General features: G+C 41.3%; 1 protein-coding gene across 1 annotated transcript in view; it reads left to right on the forward strand.

Moving 5' to 3' along the window:
* The window catches only part of Ssh2 (slingshot protein phosphatase 2), a 238147-nt gene that overhangs the window by 208769 nt on the left and 8378 nt on the right, over positions 1-21000 (forward strand). The window contains exons 12-14 of the mRNA XM_057774283.1: positions 1758-1904; positions 8150-8350; positions 18589-19423. Coding sequence (XP_057630266.1) covers positions 1758-1904; positions 8150-8350; positions 18589-19423 — 1183 coding nt within the window. The remainder of the gene's footprint in view (positions 1-1757; positions 1905-8149; positions 8351-18588; positions 19424-21000) is intronic.

Consider the following 21000-nt stretch of genomic DNA (forward strand, 5'->3'; position numbering starts at 1 on the left):
AAAGTCACAGAATTGCTGATAAAGCAAAGAAACCTTAAGGAGTTAAGTACCAGTTGGCAGTAGGAATTTTCAATTCTGGAATGAAAAGAATTAGGAAGTTTTGTCCTGTCTCTATAGAGATGATGCCATAATCCATTACTGAAGTATAGGATTAGAAGTAGGAGATTGATTGGGTTTTGTGAGGAGGCAGAAGAGAGCATCTAACCCACTGGCGCTAGGAAGTCGTGAACGTCTCCACATGGGTGAGGAGAACTGAGCTCTGGTCATCTGAAGAGCAAGCAGCAAGCCCTCTAACCCGCTGGACCATCTCTCCAATCCCTCATTTTTATTTTAAGTAAGATCAGTGAGCCAGGCATGGTGACTCACATCTTAATTTGTGGCCGGCCTGGTCTATACAGAGTTGCAGGGAAGCCCAGGCTACACATAGAGATCTCATCTCAGAAAAAATAAAAAAGTGTTCTTGCTTTTTCTTCTAATTGCTTTATTGAATATAATTTATATGCAATATAGTTAACAGTTAAAATGCACAATTCTGTGGGTTTTGGTAAATGTTTCTGAGTTACGCAAACTACCTAGTTAATTAAGAATATTTTTTTCAAAACAGAAAGAGATCATCTTCTTCCCTATCTCTAGAAGTCACTAATGTCATCAACTAGCAGCCACTTTTTGACTGTCAAGAATGATAGTGCTGTGACCATCTGTATGCAAGTTGTTGAGTGGGGCTGGGTAACTCTGTTTAGCCCTGTTGGTGACTGCTAAGCTATTTTCCACAGCAGTTGCACCATTTCACGTTCCTACGGTGTGCTCCACTTTTTAAATTTAAAAAAAAAATCATTTCTATTAGTAGATTTTAGTGCTACATTAAAACGAATTCAGTTCATGTCTCAGAAATTTTATCCTTTTCGACCATGGCTACAGAATGATTATATCTCTTCCTGTAGTCTTTTTTTCTTCTTCTTCTTCTTCTTCTTCTTCTTCTTCTTCTTCTTCTTCTTCTTCTTCTTCTTCTTCTTCTTCTTCTTCTTCTTCCTCCTCCTCCTCCTCCTCCTCCTCCTCCTCCTCCTCTTCTTCTTCCTCTTCCTCTTCTTCTTCTTCCTCTTCCTCCTCCTCCTTCTTTTTTCGTTTGCGGAGCCCCACATGTGGTTATTTGAAGGAAACAGTTTTGTAGAAAGAGCTGAGCCTGTTTCACTCGAGTAAACTCCAGTGATGTTTAATTCTATACAACAATGAAGAAAAGAAGAGCCTTGGGTCAATGAAGCCCACACATTGGTTAAGATAGTGCAGGGAGAGAAATGGTGGAAACGTTAATATAGAACCCTGTCCTGCTAGCAGCTCCACATGTGTGGGCGCTTGGCCGGAATGTAGCCAGATAGACTGGAGGGAGCTTTAGGTTCAGCTTTCCATGGACCCTCAGTTTCTTGCCTAATAATCTGGCATTCAGAAAAGTAAGAAAAATTTCCTTTTCTCTTTCTTTCTTGGAGTTTATCAGTCATCTGGTTTTATACAAACAGCTTCCAAATAAAATTTTACTGTTTGTAATTTTAGCAACAGAAATTGCTAGGTTGTGGTGGGTGTTAGGTTGTTGGTTTTTAGTTAATATAGATATGGGTACTCTTTCCAAAATACTATCAAAGATGAGACTGTGTAACCATACATAAGGTGAAGTGGAATTTAGGTATTGAACCTGCAGATATGGTGCTGGGAATTCATTTTAGCTTGAGAAACAGAATACATGCCCTGCCTTGGTTTCTTCACAGGGTGCGGTACATCTTAAATGTCACTCGAGAGATAGACAATTTCTTCCCCGGAGTCTTTGAGTATCATAACATCCGTGTATATGATGAAGAGGCGACGGATCTCCTGGCTTACTGGAATGACACTTACAAGTTCATCTCTAAAGCAAAGTGAGTATTGTCCCACACAACATTCTGATCCCTCTTCATGGTTTGAATGGGGATAAGTGGCTAAGATAATTTACTGATAGTACTTAGAGAAAAAGATGTAGAAAAGGCACTGAGTTTTTATAATCCTAGACAAAAGATCAGTGACCTAACACTTTCCCTTTAAGCAAATGAAATCCCTTAGAATAAGATAACCTCATATTGCCCCGTTTTCCACTACACACAAAATTAAAGAAAATGGAATTATGCTGCAGCTAAAGAAATAAAAATGAGGGGCTGGAGAGATGGCTCAGTGGTTAAGAGCATTCCCTGCTCTTCCAAAGGTCCTGAGTTCAATTCCCAGCAACCACCTGGTGGGTAACAACCATCTATAATGGCATCTGATGCCCTCTTTGTACATGTAGCTAGAACACACACAAGCACACATACACACACACACACACACACACACATATATTAAAGAAAGCTTAAAAGAAAAATAAATAAAGCTGGGCGGTGGTGGCGCACACCTTTAATCCCAGCACTCGGGAGGCAGAGGCAGGCAGATCTCTGTGAATTCAAGACCAGTCTGGCCTACAAGAGCTAGTTTCCAGGACAGGCTCCAAAGCTACAGAGAAACCCTGCCTCAAAAAAACCAAGATAGGTAGGTAGGTAGATAGATAGATAGATAGATAGATAGATAGATAGATAGATAGATAGATAGATAAAAATGAGAAATGGGTGAAAAAAATTTCTGAGACAAGATCTCATTGTGTAGTCCTAAATGGACTGGAACTCTAGGAAGACCAGGCTGGCCTCGAACTCACAGAAATCTGCCTGCTTTTGCTTCCCAAGTGCTAAACTCAGAAGCATACACTATCCACCATGGCTGGCTCTGAATTAAGTTCTTAAATTGGCACTGGAGATATTTTTAAGTTGTATAGCGAAAACTACTGTGAACACATAAAATACCAGGCCTTTTTTGAATACAAGGAAAGAGACAGTAAGCTTTGGAAATCTTCCCAGTTATAGGCTTTACTGTAGATACTCTAAATGGTAAGGTTTTTCTCTTGCATTTTGTTGTTGTCATCTTCAAATCAATTGACTCCTAAAGCTCTGAGAGCTTCCTTTCCCAATTTTAATCATCCTTTCACTAGGAAGAATGAATCATAAGTGAGCTACTTGGCCACATTCCTCTTGAGAAAGGACAGCATTCAAACCATCTTTAGCAGATGAGAAACACCTCTTTTTATTAACTTCCACCAGAAATTACTCTACACTCCCCTTAACAGTCTTCATAGACAGAACAGTCACAAAATCCATCACCTCTCATAATTGGTGAATCAGAATAATTAAATGCCATTTGTCTCCTTAATTTTGTAAAATAGTTCACACAATGGGATTTCAAATATTCTGCAAGCTCCCAGGAAAGACTTCAGTAACAGGACTTTAGGGCTGGCAAAGTGGAAAGCCTATTCCAGGAGTTTAAAAGCTTTATCCTTACACTTCTGTTGCTCTAGGACCACTTTAGGCACCAAAATCTGTATTATTGAGAATTCTCTAGATTAACAGAACATATAGAATGAATATAATATATGTGTATATATATATATATATTCTAATGACTTATATGCTGCAGTCCAGCTACCTAACAGTGACTGCCTATGAACAGAAAGTCCAAGAATCTAATAGTTGTTCAGTCCATGAGGCTAGATGTCTCAGCTGGTCTTCAGGATACACTGGAATCCCAAAGAAGCAAACTCTAATGCCAGTGAAGGAATGGACTGATAACGAAGGCAGGAACAAGCAAGCTGCCAGCAGAAGGCAGGCCCAGATTAGAGGTGGGTCTCCCGCCTCAAAAGATTTGGATTAAAGGTTTGGCTTCCCATTTCAAAGATCCAGATTAGAAGTGAATCATCCAACTTCAAATGATTTAATTAAGCAAAAATCTCTCATAGCTGTGCTCAGCCATTTTTAAGTTTTGATAATTCCAGGTGTAGCCAAATTGACAAACAAAATAGCTATCACAAGCACCAAGGTTATAAATGGATTCAGTTGTTCATAAATTTCTCGGGTTTGGCTCAGTCTGAGAGGGAACTCCTCCTTCTGTATCACTTTCTACAAGGCCCTACTCCTACTGTGATGACGCCAGACTTAATCTAGACCATCCTATACAGGGATTAAGGGGTGAAATTGAAGTGTGGGTTCAATGAAAACTAACTTAGAGCCTTCTTAAATAAGTTAGAAGCTGTACACTTAAGAAGCCTAGTTGAAAAATTCCAAAGAAGCTGGGTACGGTAGCACATACCTTTATTTCCAATGCTTGGTATGCAGAGGTAGGCCAGTCTCTTGAGGTCAAGGACAGCCTGGTCTACAGAGTGAGTTCCAGCACAGCCAGGGCTACACAGAGAGGTGCTTTCATAGGGAATTGTCCAAGTTTTGTTGTTGTTTTGTTTTGTTTTTTAATTGATATTTATTGAGCTCTACATTTTTCTCTGCTCCCCTCCCTGCCTCTCCTCTCCCCACTTTAACCCTCCCCCAAGGGCCCCATACTCCCAGTTTACTCCGAAGATCTTGTCTTTTTCTACTTTCTATTTCCCATGTAGATTAGATCTATGTAAATCTCTTTTAGTGTCCGCATTGTTGTCTAAATTCTCTGGGATTGTGGTTTGTAGGCTGACTTTCTTTGCTTTATGTTTAAAAACCACCTATGAGTGAGTACATGTGATAATTGTCTTTCTGTGTCTGGGTTACCTCACTCAAAATAATGTTTTCTAGCTCCATCCATTTTCCTGCAAAATTCAAGATGTTATTTTTTTCTGCTGTGTAGTACTCCATTGTGTAAATATACCTCATTTTCCTTATCCATTCTTCAGTGGAGGGGTATTTAGGTTGTTTCCAGGTTCTGGCTATGACAAACAAAGCTGCTATGAACATAGTTAAGCACATGTCCTTGTGGCGCGATTGAGTGTCCTTTGGATGTATACCCAAAAGTGGTATTACTGGGTCTTGAGGAAGGTTGTTTCCTAATTTTCTGAGAAATCGCCACACTGACATGCAAAGGGGTTGTACCAGCTTGCATTCCCACCAGCAATGTAGAGTGTTCCCTTTTCCCCACAACCTCTCCAGCATAAGTTGTCATCAGTGTTTTTGATCTTGGCCATTCTTTTTTTTTTTTTGGTTTTTCGAGACAGGGTTTCTCTGTGGCTTTGGAGCCTGTCCTGGAACTAGCTCTTGTAGACCAGGCTGGTCTCGAACTCACAGCGATCCGCCTGCCTCTGCCTCCCGAGTGCTGGGATTAAAGGCGTGCGCCACCACCGCCCGGCCATTCTTTTTTTTTTTTAAATAACTCTTTTTTTAATATTTATTTATTTATTATGTATACAATATTCTGTCTGTGTGTATGCCAGAAGAGGGCACCAGATCTCATTACAGATGGTTGTGAGCCACCATGTGGTTGCTGGGAATTGAACTCTGAACAGGCAATGCTCTTAACCATTGAGCCATCTCTCCAGCCCCCGATCTTGGCCATTCTTAAAGGTATAAGACAGAATCTCAGAGTTGTTTTGATTTGCATTTCTCTGATGACTAAGGATGTTGAATATTTCCTTAAGTGTCTTTCAGCCATTTTAGATTCCTCTATTGAGAGTTCTCTGTTTAGGTCTGTACTCCTTTTTTTTTTTTTTTTTTTTTTTTTTTTAATTGGATTATGTGTTCTTTTGGTGTCCAATTTCTTGAGTTCTTTGTATATTTTGGAGATCAGACCTCTGTCTGATGTGGGGTTAGTGAAGATCTTTTCCCATTTCGTAGGCTGTCGTTTTGTCTTGTTGACCGTGTCCTTTGCTTTACAGAAGGTTTTCAGTTTCAGGAGGTCCATTTATTAATTGTTTCTCTCTCAGTGTCTGTGCTGCTGGGGTTCTATTTAGGAAGTGGTTCCCTGTGCCAATGCATTCAAGTGTACTTCCCACTTTCTCTTCTATAAGGTTCAGTGTGGCTGGCTTTATATTGAGATCTTTGATTCATCTGGACTTGAGTTTTGTGCATGGTGATAGATATGGGTTTATTCTCATTTTTCTACATGTTGATATCCATTTATGCCAGCACCACTTGTTAAATATGCTTTCTTTTTTCCATTTGATTTTTTTTTGCTTTTTTATTAAAAATCAGGTGTTCGAAGATGTGTGGATTGATATCCAGGTCTTCTATTCAGATCCATTAGTCCTCCTGTCTGTTCTTATGCCAATACCAGGCTGTTTTCAGTACTGTAGCTCTGTAGTAGAGTTTGAAGTCAGGGATTGTGATGCTTCCAGAAGTTCTTTTATTGTACAAGGTTGTTTTGGCTATCCTGGGTTTTTTGCTTTTCCAAATGAAGTTGAGTACCGGTCTTTCGAGGTCTTTGAAGAATTTGCTGGGATGTTGAGTTGAATCTGTAGATTGCTTTCGGTGGGAATTGTCCAAGTTTAAGCACATTCCATGCGTACAGACCAGGGCCTAAAATTTGATTTGTTTAAGTTGTCGGAGTTCAATTGGAAAATGTAGAGCACACGTCTAGATTTTCATCTGAGTCACTGTGCATTGGCTTCCAAACTGTAGTCTAATAAAAACTCTGTAGTAAAAACCAGCAAGATGGCTCAGTACTTGCTGCCAAGCCTGATGACCTAAATTTAATCCCAGAACACATAAGGTAGAAGTTGAGAGAACCGACTCCTCCGAGTCATCCTATGGTCCCCACGTGGGCACCACCACACTCACATGCCTGCCCGCCCACACATACTCAAATAAATAAATAAATGCAGTTTTTAAAATTAAGGGAAATTATTCTATTCCATACTTTGCATTCTTGTAGCTTCTCTGTTCACATGTTTGGGCAGGTTACCTCAAGCTCACTTGCACTGGTGATCCCTCGCTCATGCGTAGCTCATGTCCCCAGAGAAGCAAAACTCTAAACTTCTGGAAGAAAGCTTGTCAGTAAGCAAAGGAATAGCTTGTCCTCTTATGCGCACATATACGTGTATTGATTTGTAGGAACGGTTACTTGAAAGGATTCTGGAATCTGAGCAGTAGCCATAAGAGTAGCAGATCTTTTTCTCTGTTTTAAAGTGTTCCTTCTTCAACAGCTGGAGGATGTGGTCAGCAATTCCACATTTATCCATTTATTTAACAGCCCCTTGATTCTACTATGTGCTGTAACACTACCTTGCTAGAATCGTAACTGAATAATGTTCATATCCAAGATAATTAGTTTTGACCTCTTCAGGCTGATGTAATTTGTTTGTTTTGTGGCAGCTTTGTTTTCTCTTCCTTCCTTTTCATTAAAAACACACAGGAACTGGGCACAGATCAGTGATAGAGCATGTCCTTAGTATGTGTGGAATCCTGAATTTAGTTCAAAGCATGCAAAAAACAAACAGGCAGCTCTCATTCATTCCAACTTCATCACTGAGAAAGCCATGTGATATATCACACACTGTTCTCTCTGGGATTGTGGTGGTGTGTGGAAAGTGCTATCTACAGTTGTGTCTGAATAGACAAGAAAAGTCAGCTTCATGTCTGCTTTCCTCCAGGGACAGATCCCTTCTAGAAACAACTCTATTAGAATAAATCAGATGACATTACCACACCTGTAACAAAGGAGCCTGCCAGCCCAGGAGCCATGCCTGAGGGCTGTGAGTGAACTGGGCTCCGCCATACAAGAAATGAGCTCCAGCTCCCAAAGCTAAATTCCCATCTCCACTTTGTGACCTTCAGTACACATTAATTTTAATGATCTGTTTCTGGAACTAAATCCTACCTTTAGGATAAAACTGTGTTACTTAAGTTTGTGTTAGCACCTTGTACGTATTATCTTGTATATGGTAAATACTTGACAAATCTTTACTGAGTAGATTGAGAGACTTTATATTAAAATTGAAAAAAGAAAAGGAGCTGGGTGGTAGAGGTACACTCCTTTACTCCTTTAATCCCAGCACTGGGGAGGCTGAGAGAGATGGATCTCTGAGTTTAAGGCCAGCCTGGTCTACAGAGTTCCATCCAGGATAGCTAGGACTACACAGAGAAACCTTGTCTTTGGAAAACAAACAAATATTATTTAAAAGTACAGTTAAAGCTGCTTACTTTACCCTCATATTTGATCATAGAGGCACATGGATGTACTAAGAAGAAAGCATTGCATAACAGAAAAAAAAAAAAAAGGAGGAAAATACAGGAACCTAAAACCTTAAACTGCACTATCTGTTGTCCTGTCTTTTTCACCTCGATCTCCCAACCAGGAAACATGGATCTAAATGCCTTGTGCACTGCAAAATGGGGGTGAGTCGCTCCGCCTCCACTGTGATTGCCTATGCAATGAAGGAGTATGGCTGGAATCTGGATCGAGCCTATGACTATGTGAAGGAAAGACGAACAGTGACCAAGCCTAACCCCAGCTTCATGAGACAACTGGAAGAATACCAAGGGATCTTGCTGGCAAGGTGAGTCCTTAAGTGGCTTTCTCTGACTCTCATTCCTTTACACTTCCATAAGGCAAGCTGAAGAGCCATTTTCTGCAGCCAGTTCTTAGCCTAACTCGGATGTGGTATTTTTTAACTTGAATTTATTTCTGAATCAAGTTTTTTTCAAAATGTGAATTTAAGATTAGCATGGAAGATTAGACAGGTAATCTTTCAGGTATTTGATAGATATAGACTAAAGAAATATTAGAACCACATTTCAGTTTTCAATTAAGTGCACATTTAATTTAACACCTGTCAATATCTTATGATGCTGACTACAGCCTATTCAAGATGGATACTTATGGATGCCCTAAAGTTAACTCCTAAGGTGCTGCTGGTGTTCCCTAAAATTCTTAAACAAGAAAATACCTGCTGTGATTTTTTTTTTTTCAGCATTTAGTTTTATTGCACTCTCTAGTAATTTTGGTCATATACCAACTGTATACTCTCCTATTTGAGGATTATGCCCAGAAATAGCCCACTCTTTTTAAAAAAAAATACAAATTTTTTAAATTTATTTATTTTTATTTTATGTGCATTGGTGTTTTGCCTGCATTAATATCTGAGAGAAAATGTCAGATCCTCTGGGAATGGAGTTATAGACAGGTATGAGCTGCCATGTAGATGGTGGTAATCAAACCCAGATCCTCTGCAAGAGCAGCAGTGCTCTTAACCGCCGAGCCATCTCTCCAGCCCAAAAAATACAAATCTTTAATCAGATTTTATTTATGTGCTGTGTGAGACTGAAAAAAAAAGCTACAAAGGGAAAAACGTCTTAGGTCAGACGCCACAGATAATAGTCAAGACTGCCTTACCTGTTTCTCAAGACTTTGCTTTATCAATCATTTTGATAGATACTTTTCCACCAAAATCAGTTTTTCAGCTTGCCTTTCTACCCACTGCTGTCTTCAGTCATTTCCTATATCAATGAAAGACATCTGTTTTTAATAATAATTTGGTAGTTGATTATGAAAATGAGTAGTTTCACTACCTTTGAGGGTTAAAATTCACCTTCATCTACTCTTGCATCAGATAGTGAATGACTTGAGGATCACTTCATTGAGCTGTCAGATGCTAAAATCCTCTGACTTGGTAGATGTGGTTGTTTTCCCTGTGAGAATGTTCTAGGCTGTGTTTTTAGGGTAAAGGCACAGCTGTCTAAAAGCACTTGCAGCTGGTGCCAGGGTTTGACTCCAGCGGGTCTCATGACTTGATCTTGACTCTCAAATCTGGGCTGTGTTTCCACAGAAGAGAATGTTAATAGCCTTCCAGCCTGTCCAGGCAGAGGGGCCGCCCTCCCAGCCCCCAAAGAATTGTGAAAATGTGACCACAACATAGCATTCTGGTTTCCACTAAAACCCCTCCCATTTACTCAGCATTTGGAATGATTTCATCTGAACCTTTGTCTGGGAGAATGCTCAATCCTCCTCTGTTTCTGAGACATTCTAGGTCTTTAGGACCAGTTTTCAATGACACTTTTAGATTAAATCAGAAGGTAGGACACAGAAAATCTTTTTGTCACAAGAAAACGGTTCCTAAACGTTTGAGAAGAACATAAATATTCTATGTTCCCAGACACACAGCACACATAACGGATATTAGGCAATGTCCTCATGTGACCTACTGAGAGGAAGGATACTACATGTTCTGCCAACTTCAGTATTTATTCTGGAATCCCAGGCTACTGCAAGCTGTTGGGTTGGTTCCCCTCCCCCAGTACCCCCCCCCCCGTGTGTGGTTTTCCTTAGATGTTAAAAGAATTTCAGAAAAATCTTAAATGAGGATTTGAAGGGCAGCATAAACCAGAAAACCACATTTTCTCTTCCCTCTTCCTTTCTTTTCCTGTTCCATCCCGACTTCCTGAGCTTGATTCAGAAAGGGGGGGGGGGCGCAAACTCTAGAAAGAGAAAACACAGAATTTGCATCATTAGATCTATTTTCTACTCCTGAGTCACCTCTTTGCTGCAACCTGCAGAAGTTACTTCATGTTTCTAGTCTTCACCTGGTCCCATCTGTGAAAATAAAACAGCAAGATAAAGTTGAAAGAGCTGGTACAAGCCTTCAATTGCAGCACTTGGAAGCAGGCTCTGTAGATTCAAGGCCAACCTGGTTTACATAGCAAGCTCCAGAACAGCAGAACAGCCAGGGCTACAGAGAGAGAGACCCTGTCTTAAAAAAAAAAAAAAAAAAAAAAAAAAAAAAAAAAAAGCCAAGATGCCTGTCTCCCTTGTAGACTTTGGAATAAAAATGATAAAAAATGTTCACTCTGAGAGCCAGAAGGTGGTGGCGCATGCCTTTAATCCCAGCATTTGGGAGGCAGAGACAGGCAGATTTCTGGGTTTGAGGCCAACCTGGTCTACAAAGCAAGTTCTAGGACAGGACAGCCAGGAATACACAGAAACCCTGTCTCAGAAAAACCAAAAAGAAAAGAACTAATACAGGAAGGTGAGATGGCTCAGCAGGTAAAGTACTTGTTGCTCAAGGCTGATAACCTAAGTTCCATCCCTGAAAAACCAAAAAAAAAAAAAAAAAGAGTTAGCGCTGTATTTTTTTTTCACAAAATAACACTTTTTCTTTCTTAAGACAGGCTATCACATACCACAGGCTAGCCCTGAAGTTACTATGTAGCCAAGGCTAGCTTTGAGCACCTAGTCCTCCTGCCTTATCTCCCAAGTGCTTGATTCTTTTCATTTCTTTTATACCACGGTGTATTAAGGGCTGTCTCTCATCTCCTTCTCTGTGGTTACCCAAAATTCAAATGTTAATATATGTTATGTATTCCGTCTTCATTGACATCGGTCTGCCTTCCAACATCACAAGCACACTAACTGCCCTGAAAGTGGGTGGGAAGTGCTCCTGGCATTTCTTGTGTTGTCCAGGCAGGGATATTATCACTTAGGCTGCTTCTGGCTACCAGTAATGGAATACCTTCATTACTGAAGTCAACAAGAAACAGCTTGCTCGGGTTAGGGTTATTTAAAGAGGGTTTTAGAGGTGAATTATTTACAAAACTGGACCTTCCATGACTAGGCTGCTTGTTGGATAGTTCCTAAATTCCAAGAGAGGGAACATTTACCATAGCCTGAAGGTTGAGACTTCTGTGGAGAGATACCTTCAAAGACAAGCAATGACCTTGTCAGAGGGACACAGCCTGAGGGGACTTTGTAGAAAGGGAAAGCTAGAGATATAAAAATCTTGCCTTCAGCCTGTTTCTTAAAGTCTTAGTCCATGATATAATCATAGGAGTTTTGGTTGCTGGAAGGTAACTGCAAGTGAATTGGGTCTAGGAGATTCTTTTCTTTTCTTTTCTTTCTTTTTTTTTTTTTTTTTTTTTTTTTTTTTTTTTTTTTGTTATTTGAGTCAGGGTTTCCCTGTAGCTTTGGAGCCTGTCCTGGAGCTAACTAGCTCTTGTAGACCAGGCTGGCCTCGAACTCACAGACATCCGCCTGCCTCTGCCTCCCAAGTGCTGGGATTAAAGGTGTGTGTCACCACCCAGCTTGTTCAGGAGATTCTTGCTGACCCCAAAGTCCTATACTGGGAACTACCTATTGAGAAGAGCAAAGAAGAGCCTGGCATGGTAGAGAGTGGCTGTAATCTAAACACTGGGGAGGATTACAGGATCAGAAGTTGGCTACATAGTAAGTGTGAGGCCACCCTGAACTACGTGAAATCCTGTCTCAATAAATAAAGTAGCAACAAAGAAAATGGAGTCCCCAGATTACTGTGGCCATCCAAAGCTCTAGCAGACTGTATAACCTAGGAAACCAGAAGACCAGCATCCTCAGGAAATCCCACTCAGTTTCTAAGAGATTATATTTCTTAGCAGTTGTTTTGTTTTATTGGACCTTGTGCTTCATATCCTAGGACACACAGGTGGCTCTCAGAGAGTTAGAGTTGTGGTCTAGCATCCTGTAGCTGTACTTACTCCAAGCAGCACTGGGTTCTTATTTGGAAGTGGCACCTGTCTATTGGAGAGAGCTTGGTGTGATGGCCTCTTAGTTATCCATTTCTGTAGTAACATCTGAATTGATTACAGTCTTAATGAGAGCATGAGGGCACAGGCCACATGTCAGCCCTCTGAAATTCAAAGGACTTCTTATAGCCTTCAAAATACCATTGGTAGCTTAGAAAAGACTGATTTATGACTTACTCTTCACTCTTCCCCTCAGAGACCTAAAAATTTTAGGACAGCATCATTAAACTATTGGTATTTTTCATACTGGATTTATTTATTCCCATTTTTATAGTTGTTGGGTCTTAACAGGCAAGATGAGTGCTGAAGCGCCATTGAGCTGCCAGCAGCTCTCTTTGGTGTTCTGTATGCTGATCATACATGTGTCTGCCAGGTTTGTGTTCTATCAGACGGGTTCAAGTTTCATCAACCCTACAGTTTGTAAGCTGGGCCATGTGTCTAAGGTATGAGGTTCCAGTGTGTGGGGGAACGGAGGAAAACTAAGTGACAGCTAGGGAGAGCTGTGTCTCATGGCCTAGACATGTCCACTTTGCAGAACCTGGTCATGAGGGCCAGAGGAGGCAGAATTTCTCTTTACCCTGCTACTGGGGAAGAACAGTGTAGGGAGACAGTAGTCAGCCAGCAGCAAGGATCCTGAAATGAAAGGACATGGCTTTCTGACCCCATGACAGCCAAGTCTAGTTGTGTCTTTAAAGTATTTTTTTCTTAATAGCTTTCCAGTTAAATAATCAAAACTATTCAGGACCATGCACAGCCCACAGAAATGCCCAGTGCCCTAGAAAGTAATCACAACGATTCTCATTGTCCTGGCCAGATACCTCTAGCAATATTTTCTTCTGTATAAATTTCTGAGAGTTGATGCTTTTACCTAACATATAACAGAAAGTAGAAGCAAGAGTATGGAATGGCTTATACATCTTGTCATTTACATTTCTTTTCTACTCATCTAATAAATAAAAAAACCAAACTGCTGCCCAGAGTAGTCATATGTGTGCCTGTGTTTACATGAATCCAAATTCAGGTCAGAGGCCACTCAAGGGAGGGGAGATCAGAGACATGGTTGCATCATCTAGGCCACAGGCCAGCTCTGAAGTTCTTTTTTAGCAACTTGTTTATTTACTTGGCCTACCTAGAATAGAGTGGGGGTCAGTTGGATTCAAAGTTAACAGTTTAAAATAATAGATATGATCTAATATTGTCCATCGAGCCCTGTCAGTGTGAAAGCGTTAGAACACACTGGCTCCAGAGCCTCACTGGAAAACAGTCTAGTGTGGCCAGTAAAACCAGTGATGTACACTTGCTCCATGGCCAATGTATTCTACTCCTGTTTTATAGCAACTTTGAGAAACTGAAGTGTACCAGCCACAAGAAGGTCCATGGCATATTGTTTATAGTAGCCAACACTGTTTGTCAACCATATGGATAAATTAATTTTGACACATTTATTTCACTTTATGAAAATACATTTACATACAGTGATAGAGCTTGAAAACATGTTAGCCAAAATAATGTTTTAGGTTCGGGTGTGGTGGGCATACCTTTAATCTCACTAGAGGCAGGCAAATCTCTGAGTTCAAGGCCAGTCTGGTCTTCATAGTGAGTTTCATGACAACCTGGACTATGTAGCAAGACTCACTTAAACGAAAGAAAACAGGAAAAGAAAACACCTGCAGTAGCATTTTAAAGAAACGAAAGGGAGGGCTGGAGAGATGGCTCAGAGGTTAAGAGCATTGCCTGCTCTTCCAAAGGTCCTGAGTTCAATTGCCAGCAACCACGTGGTGGCTCACAACCATCTGTAATGGGGTCTGGTGCCCTCTTCTGGCCTGCAGGCATACACACAGACAGAATACTGTATACATAATAAATAAATAAATTTTTAAAAAAAAAATAAAATAAACGAAAGAGAATGATACACATAGACTTCAAGAGGGAGGCTGCCTCCTGGAGAGGTGGGGAGTGCCGACCAGACGTCAGGGAACATGTGGAGTTTAAAGAGCTGCTTCTCTCCATTGCAGACCAGTCAGTTGTATTCCCAAGCCCCAGTGAAGTATTTTCTGATGTCATCTCCTCCAGGAACAGAAGGAAGTCCCTTCTGGGCATCAGACTGTGACATTAGCCATTTCCTCAGAACCGTTTGCTATAACAATCATTAGCATAGCTTCCATCTTATATTTCCTCCTGATGATTTTTTAATGCATTAGATTTATTCATTTTATGTATGAGTATTTTGCCTACATGTGTATGTGTACCACATTCATGCTTGGCACCGATGGAGGTCAGAAGGACATCTGATTCCCTGGAACTGGAGTTATGGATGGTTGTGAACCACCATGTGGGTGCTGGGAATCAAAGCTGGACCCTCTGAGAGCAACAAGTCTTCTTAGTCATCTCTGTAGTCCTGACTGATAAGTAATTTGCAAGTATTTTTTTAAATTATACTCAAATTCTTGAGTTCATGGAAAGTTTGTTGGCTAATAAAATCAGCTCTGTTTTATGCTGTTAGATGGCTAAGAACAATTGCCCTCAGAGCTGCCCCCATCACATACATCACAGGAGTTATCTACCCTACCTCACCATAGGTGACAGTGTAGAAGTCAGAAAACACAGTTGTATTTATGCCTGGAAACTAAGACGCCCGGATCTAAGAAAAGAAGCTTTCATAGGAAGCAAACTGGCCTTGGTTGGTAGTAATATAGTTGAGTCCACACTTACCCAAATTAGTCAGCTTGCAGCTCCTGACAACTGCTCACTTATTTGAGATGTGTGATATGTTGTCTCCTCCTAGGGGTGGCTGGAGGTCATACAGCTTGAAAAGGGTAAAAGTAAAAACTCCACTGTATACCCAGCAAACTGATTATACCTTGTCTTCATAAGTAGACTTGAGCTGTTCCCTACAAGGAAAAGCACCCCTCTGCTATGAAGGCCTGAGTCAGAGCGCCCCACCCAAGCAGCAGACTGTAGAGGGAGCTGAGAAGAAACAGGGTCACATCAGTGTAGGCTTATGACTCAGCAGAACCCGTGTGTGGCCCCAAGCCCAGGGCAAGTTGTTTGAGGCTGAGTTTCCCTTCCACCCAGGAGTTAGGTAACCCTTTGTCTCCTTATAAATCATGGGGACTGTCAAGCATCAGTCTTAAAGATCTAATCCCTGGGCAGGTGATCCTGACCAGCTATACAAGCAGCTGAGAAATCTTGGCTGGGGCTTTGGGAATCGTGCTTCCTATAAGCATGTAGTTTGAAGTGAATCTCATCACCACCTCAGACTTCACTTCATGGCGTCACCAGAGAATGGCTGTGTAGTGGTCTTTGAGGTTGGTGAAGAGCCCGCTCTGGCCCACGTGTTTTTCCAAGTATTGTCTCAGCTTCCGAGATCTTTGGGAAAGGCCTGACCTTTATGTCCATCCTCTTCATTCTGTACTGGATCATTCTCTCCAGATTTACTAGTCTGCCTTAATTTTATAATTTAGCCAGGTATGGTGGCGCACACCTTTAATCCCAGCACTCAGGAGACAGAGGCAGGTGAATCTCTGTGAGTCCAAGGCCAACCTGGGCTACATAGTGAATTCCAAGACAGCCAGGACCACATAGAAAGATCCTGTCTCAAACACCACCCCACCCACCAAAAGAAAGAAGAAAATTGATCACCTTGGGGCTGCAGAGATGTCTCAGTGATTAAGAGCACTTACTAGTGCAGGGAGAAAAAGTAACAAACAGCTTCTTGGTTAGAAGTAGGAGTCTGCATCCACTTCCCCTTCCTTGTGCTGAGGTTGGGTCCGGTTTGAACTTTTGCAGGTCTTGTATGTACTGTCACGGTTTCTGTGAGTTGATATGTGTATTAGCCCTGTGTGTCTATGATATGTTTCCTTCACAACATCTACCACCTCTGGCTCTTATAATCTTTCTCTCTCCTTTTCCACGTAGATCCCTGAGCCTTGAAGGGAGTAGACTTTTTTATCTTATTTTTTGTGTATGATGTTTTGCTTGCGTGTATGTCTGGGCACCATAAACATCTCTAGTGCCCATGTGCCTTTGGAGGCCAGAAGAAGATATCAGATCTCCTGGAACTACCACGTGGGTGCTAGGAACTGAACCCCAATTCTCTGTAAGAGCTCTTAAAGCCAAACCCAACATTCTCATTTTTTAATTTAAAATTTAGACAAATAATGAAGCAGAAAGTAATAACTTTCCTAGAATGGTTTCTACCCTTCTTGAAAGAATAGCATACCAAATGACACTCCTCCAGACTTTTCTGCTTCTCAGCTCTAGCATGTAAGCTGACCATTCTAAGTATTAAACTTGCTTTTTCACCTAGCAGTATACCTCAGATATCAGTCCACTAAAATGCCTAACGAAAAATTGGTTTTTTATATATTGTATTTGGAGAGCTGGGGAGATGGCTCAGTGATTAAGAGCGCTTATTGATCTTCCAGAAGTCCAGAGTTTGGTTCCCAGCACCCATATTAAATAGCTCACAACAACCTGTAACTCAGTTATAGGGATCTAATGTCTCTGACCCCTGTGGGCACCTGCACTCACAGTCACAGACCCCCCATACACCCATAATTAAAAGTAACAAAAATACATTATTTTTTTGCTAATGTTTTTTAAATATTTATTTTATTGGTGTTTTAGCCTATATGTATAAATGTGTGAGGTGCTGGATCCTGGAGTTACAGACAGGTATGAGCTGCCATATGAGTGCTGGGAGTTGAACCCGGGTCCTCTAGAAGAGCAGTCAGTGCTCTTAACCGCTGAGACATCTCTCCAGCTCCCATTATTTTATTTTTATTACTACTTTATGTATATGGGTGTTTTACCTACATGTACATTCTTGGTGCTTGTGGGTGCCAGAAGGGGACGTCAGATCCTCTTATCAGGCAGTTGTGAGTCAAACCCAGATCCTCTGGAAGAGAATCCAGTACTCTTAACTACTGACCTATTTCTCTAGCCCCATTTTTATTATTTTTAATTATGTATATGCATGTGTGTCTGCGTGAGAGTATATGATGTGAGCAGATTCCCAAAGAGGTCATATTTATCTGATTTCCCTGGTGCTAGAGTTATAGACAGTTGTGAACCCATGATGGTGGGTGCTGGGAACAGAACTTGGGTCCTCTGGCAGAGTGGAAAGCCCTCCTAACCACTAAGCCATCTCTCCAGCCCCCCAATGTCTGACAGTTTTAACAACTTTATGCCTTATACAATATACTTATACAGCCTGTAATTGACTTTTATATTTTTATTTTATGTGTGCTTGTGTTTGTTTGTGTGCAGATATGTGTGCGTATGTTTGTGTGTGTGCAGGTATGTGTGTTCGTGTGCATACAGAGGCCAGAAGTCAATGCAGCGTGTCTTCTTCAGGCACTTCTTCACCCTGCTGAGACACGGTCTCTCACTGACCCTGGAGCTTGCCAGTTCAGGTTGTATGGCAAGTACTTTACCAGCTGAACTATTTCCCCAGCCCTGGCCTTATATTTAAATAAATCCACTTTTCTTTTTGTTGTCTCATTTTTCAGTACCACAGACAGTGCTGTAATAAATATCCATACATATAAATGTACGTCCTTAAAGTGTTTCTGACAGGAAGAACTGATTATTTAAGGGTTAAATCTGGACAGCTGTTGCCACATTTGACTTTTAAAATCTGCAGGGCCAATAAAAGGGCCCATCAGGGAAAGTGTCTGCTACTAAGTCTGCTAACCCGAGTTCAATCCCCGGGACCCAGGTGGTGGAAGGAGGAATCCGCGATCCCAAGTTGTCCTCTGAACCTTCACTTGTGTGCCATGGTATGGCACAAACAGGAAATGTGATTGAAAATAATAATACTAATAATGCCTATAATTCACATTCCTACTAATACCATGAAAGAACTTATCAACAATGACTGTTAACAATTTTGGCTCCCATAAATCTGATTAAAAAAAAAAAAAAAAAGAAAAACCTCAACACTCCAAGGCATAAGCAAGGGGATCTCTATGATCTATATAGGAGTTCCAAGTCAGCCAGGGCTATGTAGTGAGACTCTGTCTCAAAAGGACAACAATTTTAAAAAAAAAGTCAGATCTCAGCAATTTGTTATTTTGATTCTATTAAGTTATGTACATTTAAGTGTTTATTGTCTTGGTCCATGGAATAGTAAGAAGGCATTTTGCAGGTGATTGAGGTTTCTCTGGATGTGGTTTCCTAGAAGGATGTTGACTTTTTTCACCAACCAAAGTAAGGTATTTCCCATATGTGTCCTCCACAGCAAGCAGCGGCATAACAAACTCTGGAGATCTCATTCAGACAGTGACCTCTCAGACCACCATGAACCCATCTGCAAACCTGGGCTTGAGCTCAACAAGAAGGAGATGACCACTTCAGCAGACCAGATCGCTGAGGTGAAGACTGTGGAGAACCTCGCAGCCATGCCTCCCGTCTTTGTAGAGCATGTGGTTCCACAAGATGCAAATCAGAAAGGGCTTCATACCAAAGAAAGAGTCATCTGCTTGGGGTTTTCTTCACAGGAATTTCATACCGGACAGATTGAAGATGAACTAAACTTAAATGACATCAATGGATGCTCGTCAGGGTGTTGTCTCAGTGAATCAAAATTCCCTCTTGACAACTGCCCTGCTTCTAAAGCCTTAATCCAACCTGGACAGGCCTCAGGAATGGCCAACAAGTTCCCAGACTTAGCAGTGGAAGATCTAGAGACAGATGCACTAAAAGTAGACATGAATGTCCACTTACTGCCAATGGAAGAGTTGACATCTCGACTGAAAGACGTCCCCATGTCTCCTGATCCAGAGTCGCCAAGCCCCCAACCCAGTTGCCAAGCTGCCATCTCTGATTTTAGTACAGATCGTATTGATTTTTTTAGTGCCCTAGAGAAATTTGTAGAGCTTTCTCAAGAAACCCGGTCTCGATCTTTGTCCCACTCAAGGACAGAAGAACCAGGTGGAGGAAGGAGTGAGGGTTGTCGCCTGTCAGTGGTAGACGTGGTGCCTTCGGAAATGGCAGCTGATGGCCAGAGAAGCAGCTCTTTGAGTAACACTCCCCATGCATCTGAAGACTCTTCAGTGGATGAGGACCAGTCAAAGGTAAAGCTACCTTATAGTCTGTTTAATGAAATTCTCACCAAAGAAACCACTGGAGACTGCTCTGTTCACTTCTTTGGAGGGGTCCGACTCATTCTTGCTAAGCCAGCACTGTACCACTGAGCTTTACCACTGGCCCTAACTTTTTTATTATTATATGTATACATGTTGGCATATTCATATGAGTTGGAGGTACCCAAGGGGTCAGAGTGATCAGATTCCCCCTGGAGCTTGAGCTACCCCTGGGGTTGTGAGCTACCTACCACAGATGCCAGGAACTTAGCCATCATCCCCTGTACATGCTCTTAACCACTGAGCCATTTCTTCAGTGCCTTGGCTCATATTGATGTTAGTAAAGATTTCACCAGTAGATAGTGGGACAGTTGGGCTGAGAGCATCCTTTAAAACGTAGCATGCTCTTTTTAAGGATTTTATCTTTTCAGGCTTTGGTGTCATTTTAGATTTATTTTATGTGTATAAATATTTTGCCTGCATGTATATGTGTGTACCACATGCCTACAGAAGTCGGAAGAGGACTTCAGCTTCCTTAGAACTGGAGTTACAGATGGTTGTGAGCCACTATGTGGGTGCTGGGAATCAAACCCAGGTCATCTCCAAAAGCAGCAAGCGCCCTTAACTGCTGAGCCATCTCTCTATCCCCTGTTGGAGCATTTCTGAAAGGGGATGAAAAAGGAGAGACTTAGCCAAAACAAATGTCCTGACTAAGCAAAGGGATACCTTGGGCTCAGATCAAATCTCAGTAATGATGAAATGTCACAGTGCTGCCTCAGTGAGACCTACCCCTGAGAAAATGATATATTTGAGAAACATTTCATCCCAGAAGATTTACGAGCTAGACACATGCAGATAGCTGCTGGAGATGCCCATGCTGAGTTGAGTGATGCTGCTAATAACATTTGTGACTTCATCTCCAGCCCTTTGGTACTCAAGAACCAAGAGATGGTTTGGGAGCAGACAGTATCCTAAGATTCCTAAGTGGCATATGATTTGTTTTGTTTTGTTTTTCAAAGCAGCATTTCTCCATGTAGCCTTGTCTTTCCTTAGAACTCATTCTGTAGACCAGGCTGACCTCGAACTCAGATATCAACCTGCCTCTCTACCTCTCAAATGCTGGGATTAAAACCATGCACCACTGTACCTGGCAATATATGATTTCTTGTGAACCATCTCAGAAGTAGGAGGAAATACCATAGATGATCAAAAAGGTTGCTTTGTTTTGTTTTGTCTGAGACAAAGTCTTAGATTAACATACAAAATGTCCCCTGATAATCTTAATGGACTTGATTGTATTTTTGTGATGTATTTATTTTGCAGTACTGAGGATTAACCACAGGGCCCTGTGCATACCAGGCAAGTGTTTTACCAACTGAGGTTGGTACTAACAGCCCTAATGAGATACTTGAGATCTCATGATTTCTGCCATATTTCATCTTTTATTTCTTCTCCTCAATTACCCAAAACAACTCCTGCCTTTACTTCTGTCTTCTGCCTTTATTGTGTTTCTATGGGAAGTCAGAATGTGTAAGCTCTCTTTATGGACCAGTCAGTGTAGTAGCACT

Source organism: Chionomys nivalis, chromosome 7, assembly GCF_950005125.1.
Source record: "Chionomys nivalis chromosome 7, mChiNiv1.1, whole genome shotgun sequence".
Classification (NCBI taxonomy): domain Eukaryota; kingdom Metazoa; phylum Chordata; class Mammalia; order Rodentia; family Cricetidae; genus Chionomys; species Chionomys nivalis.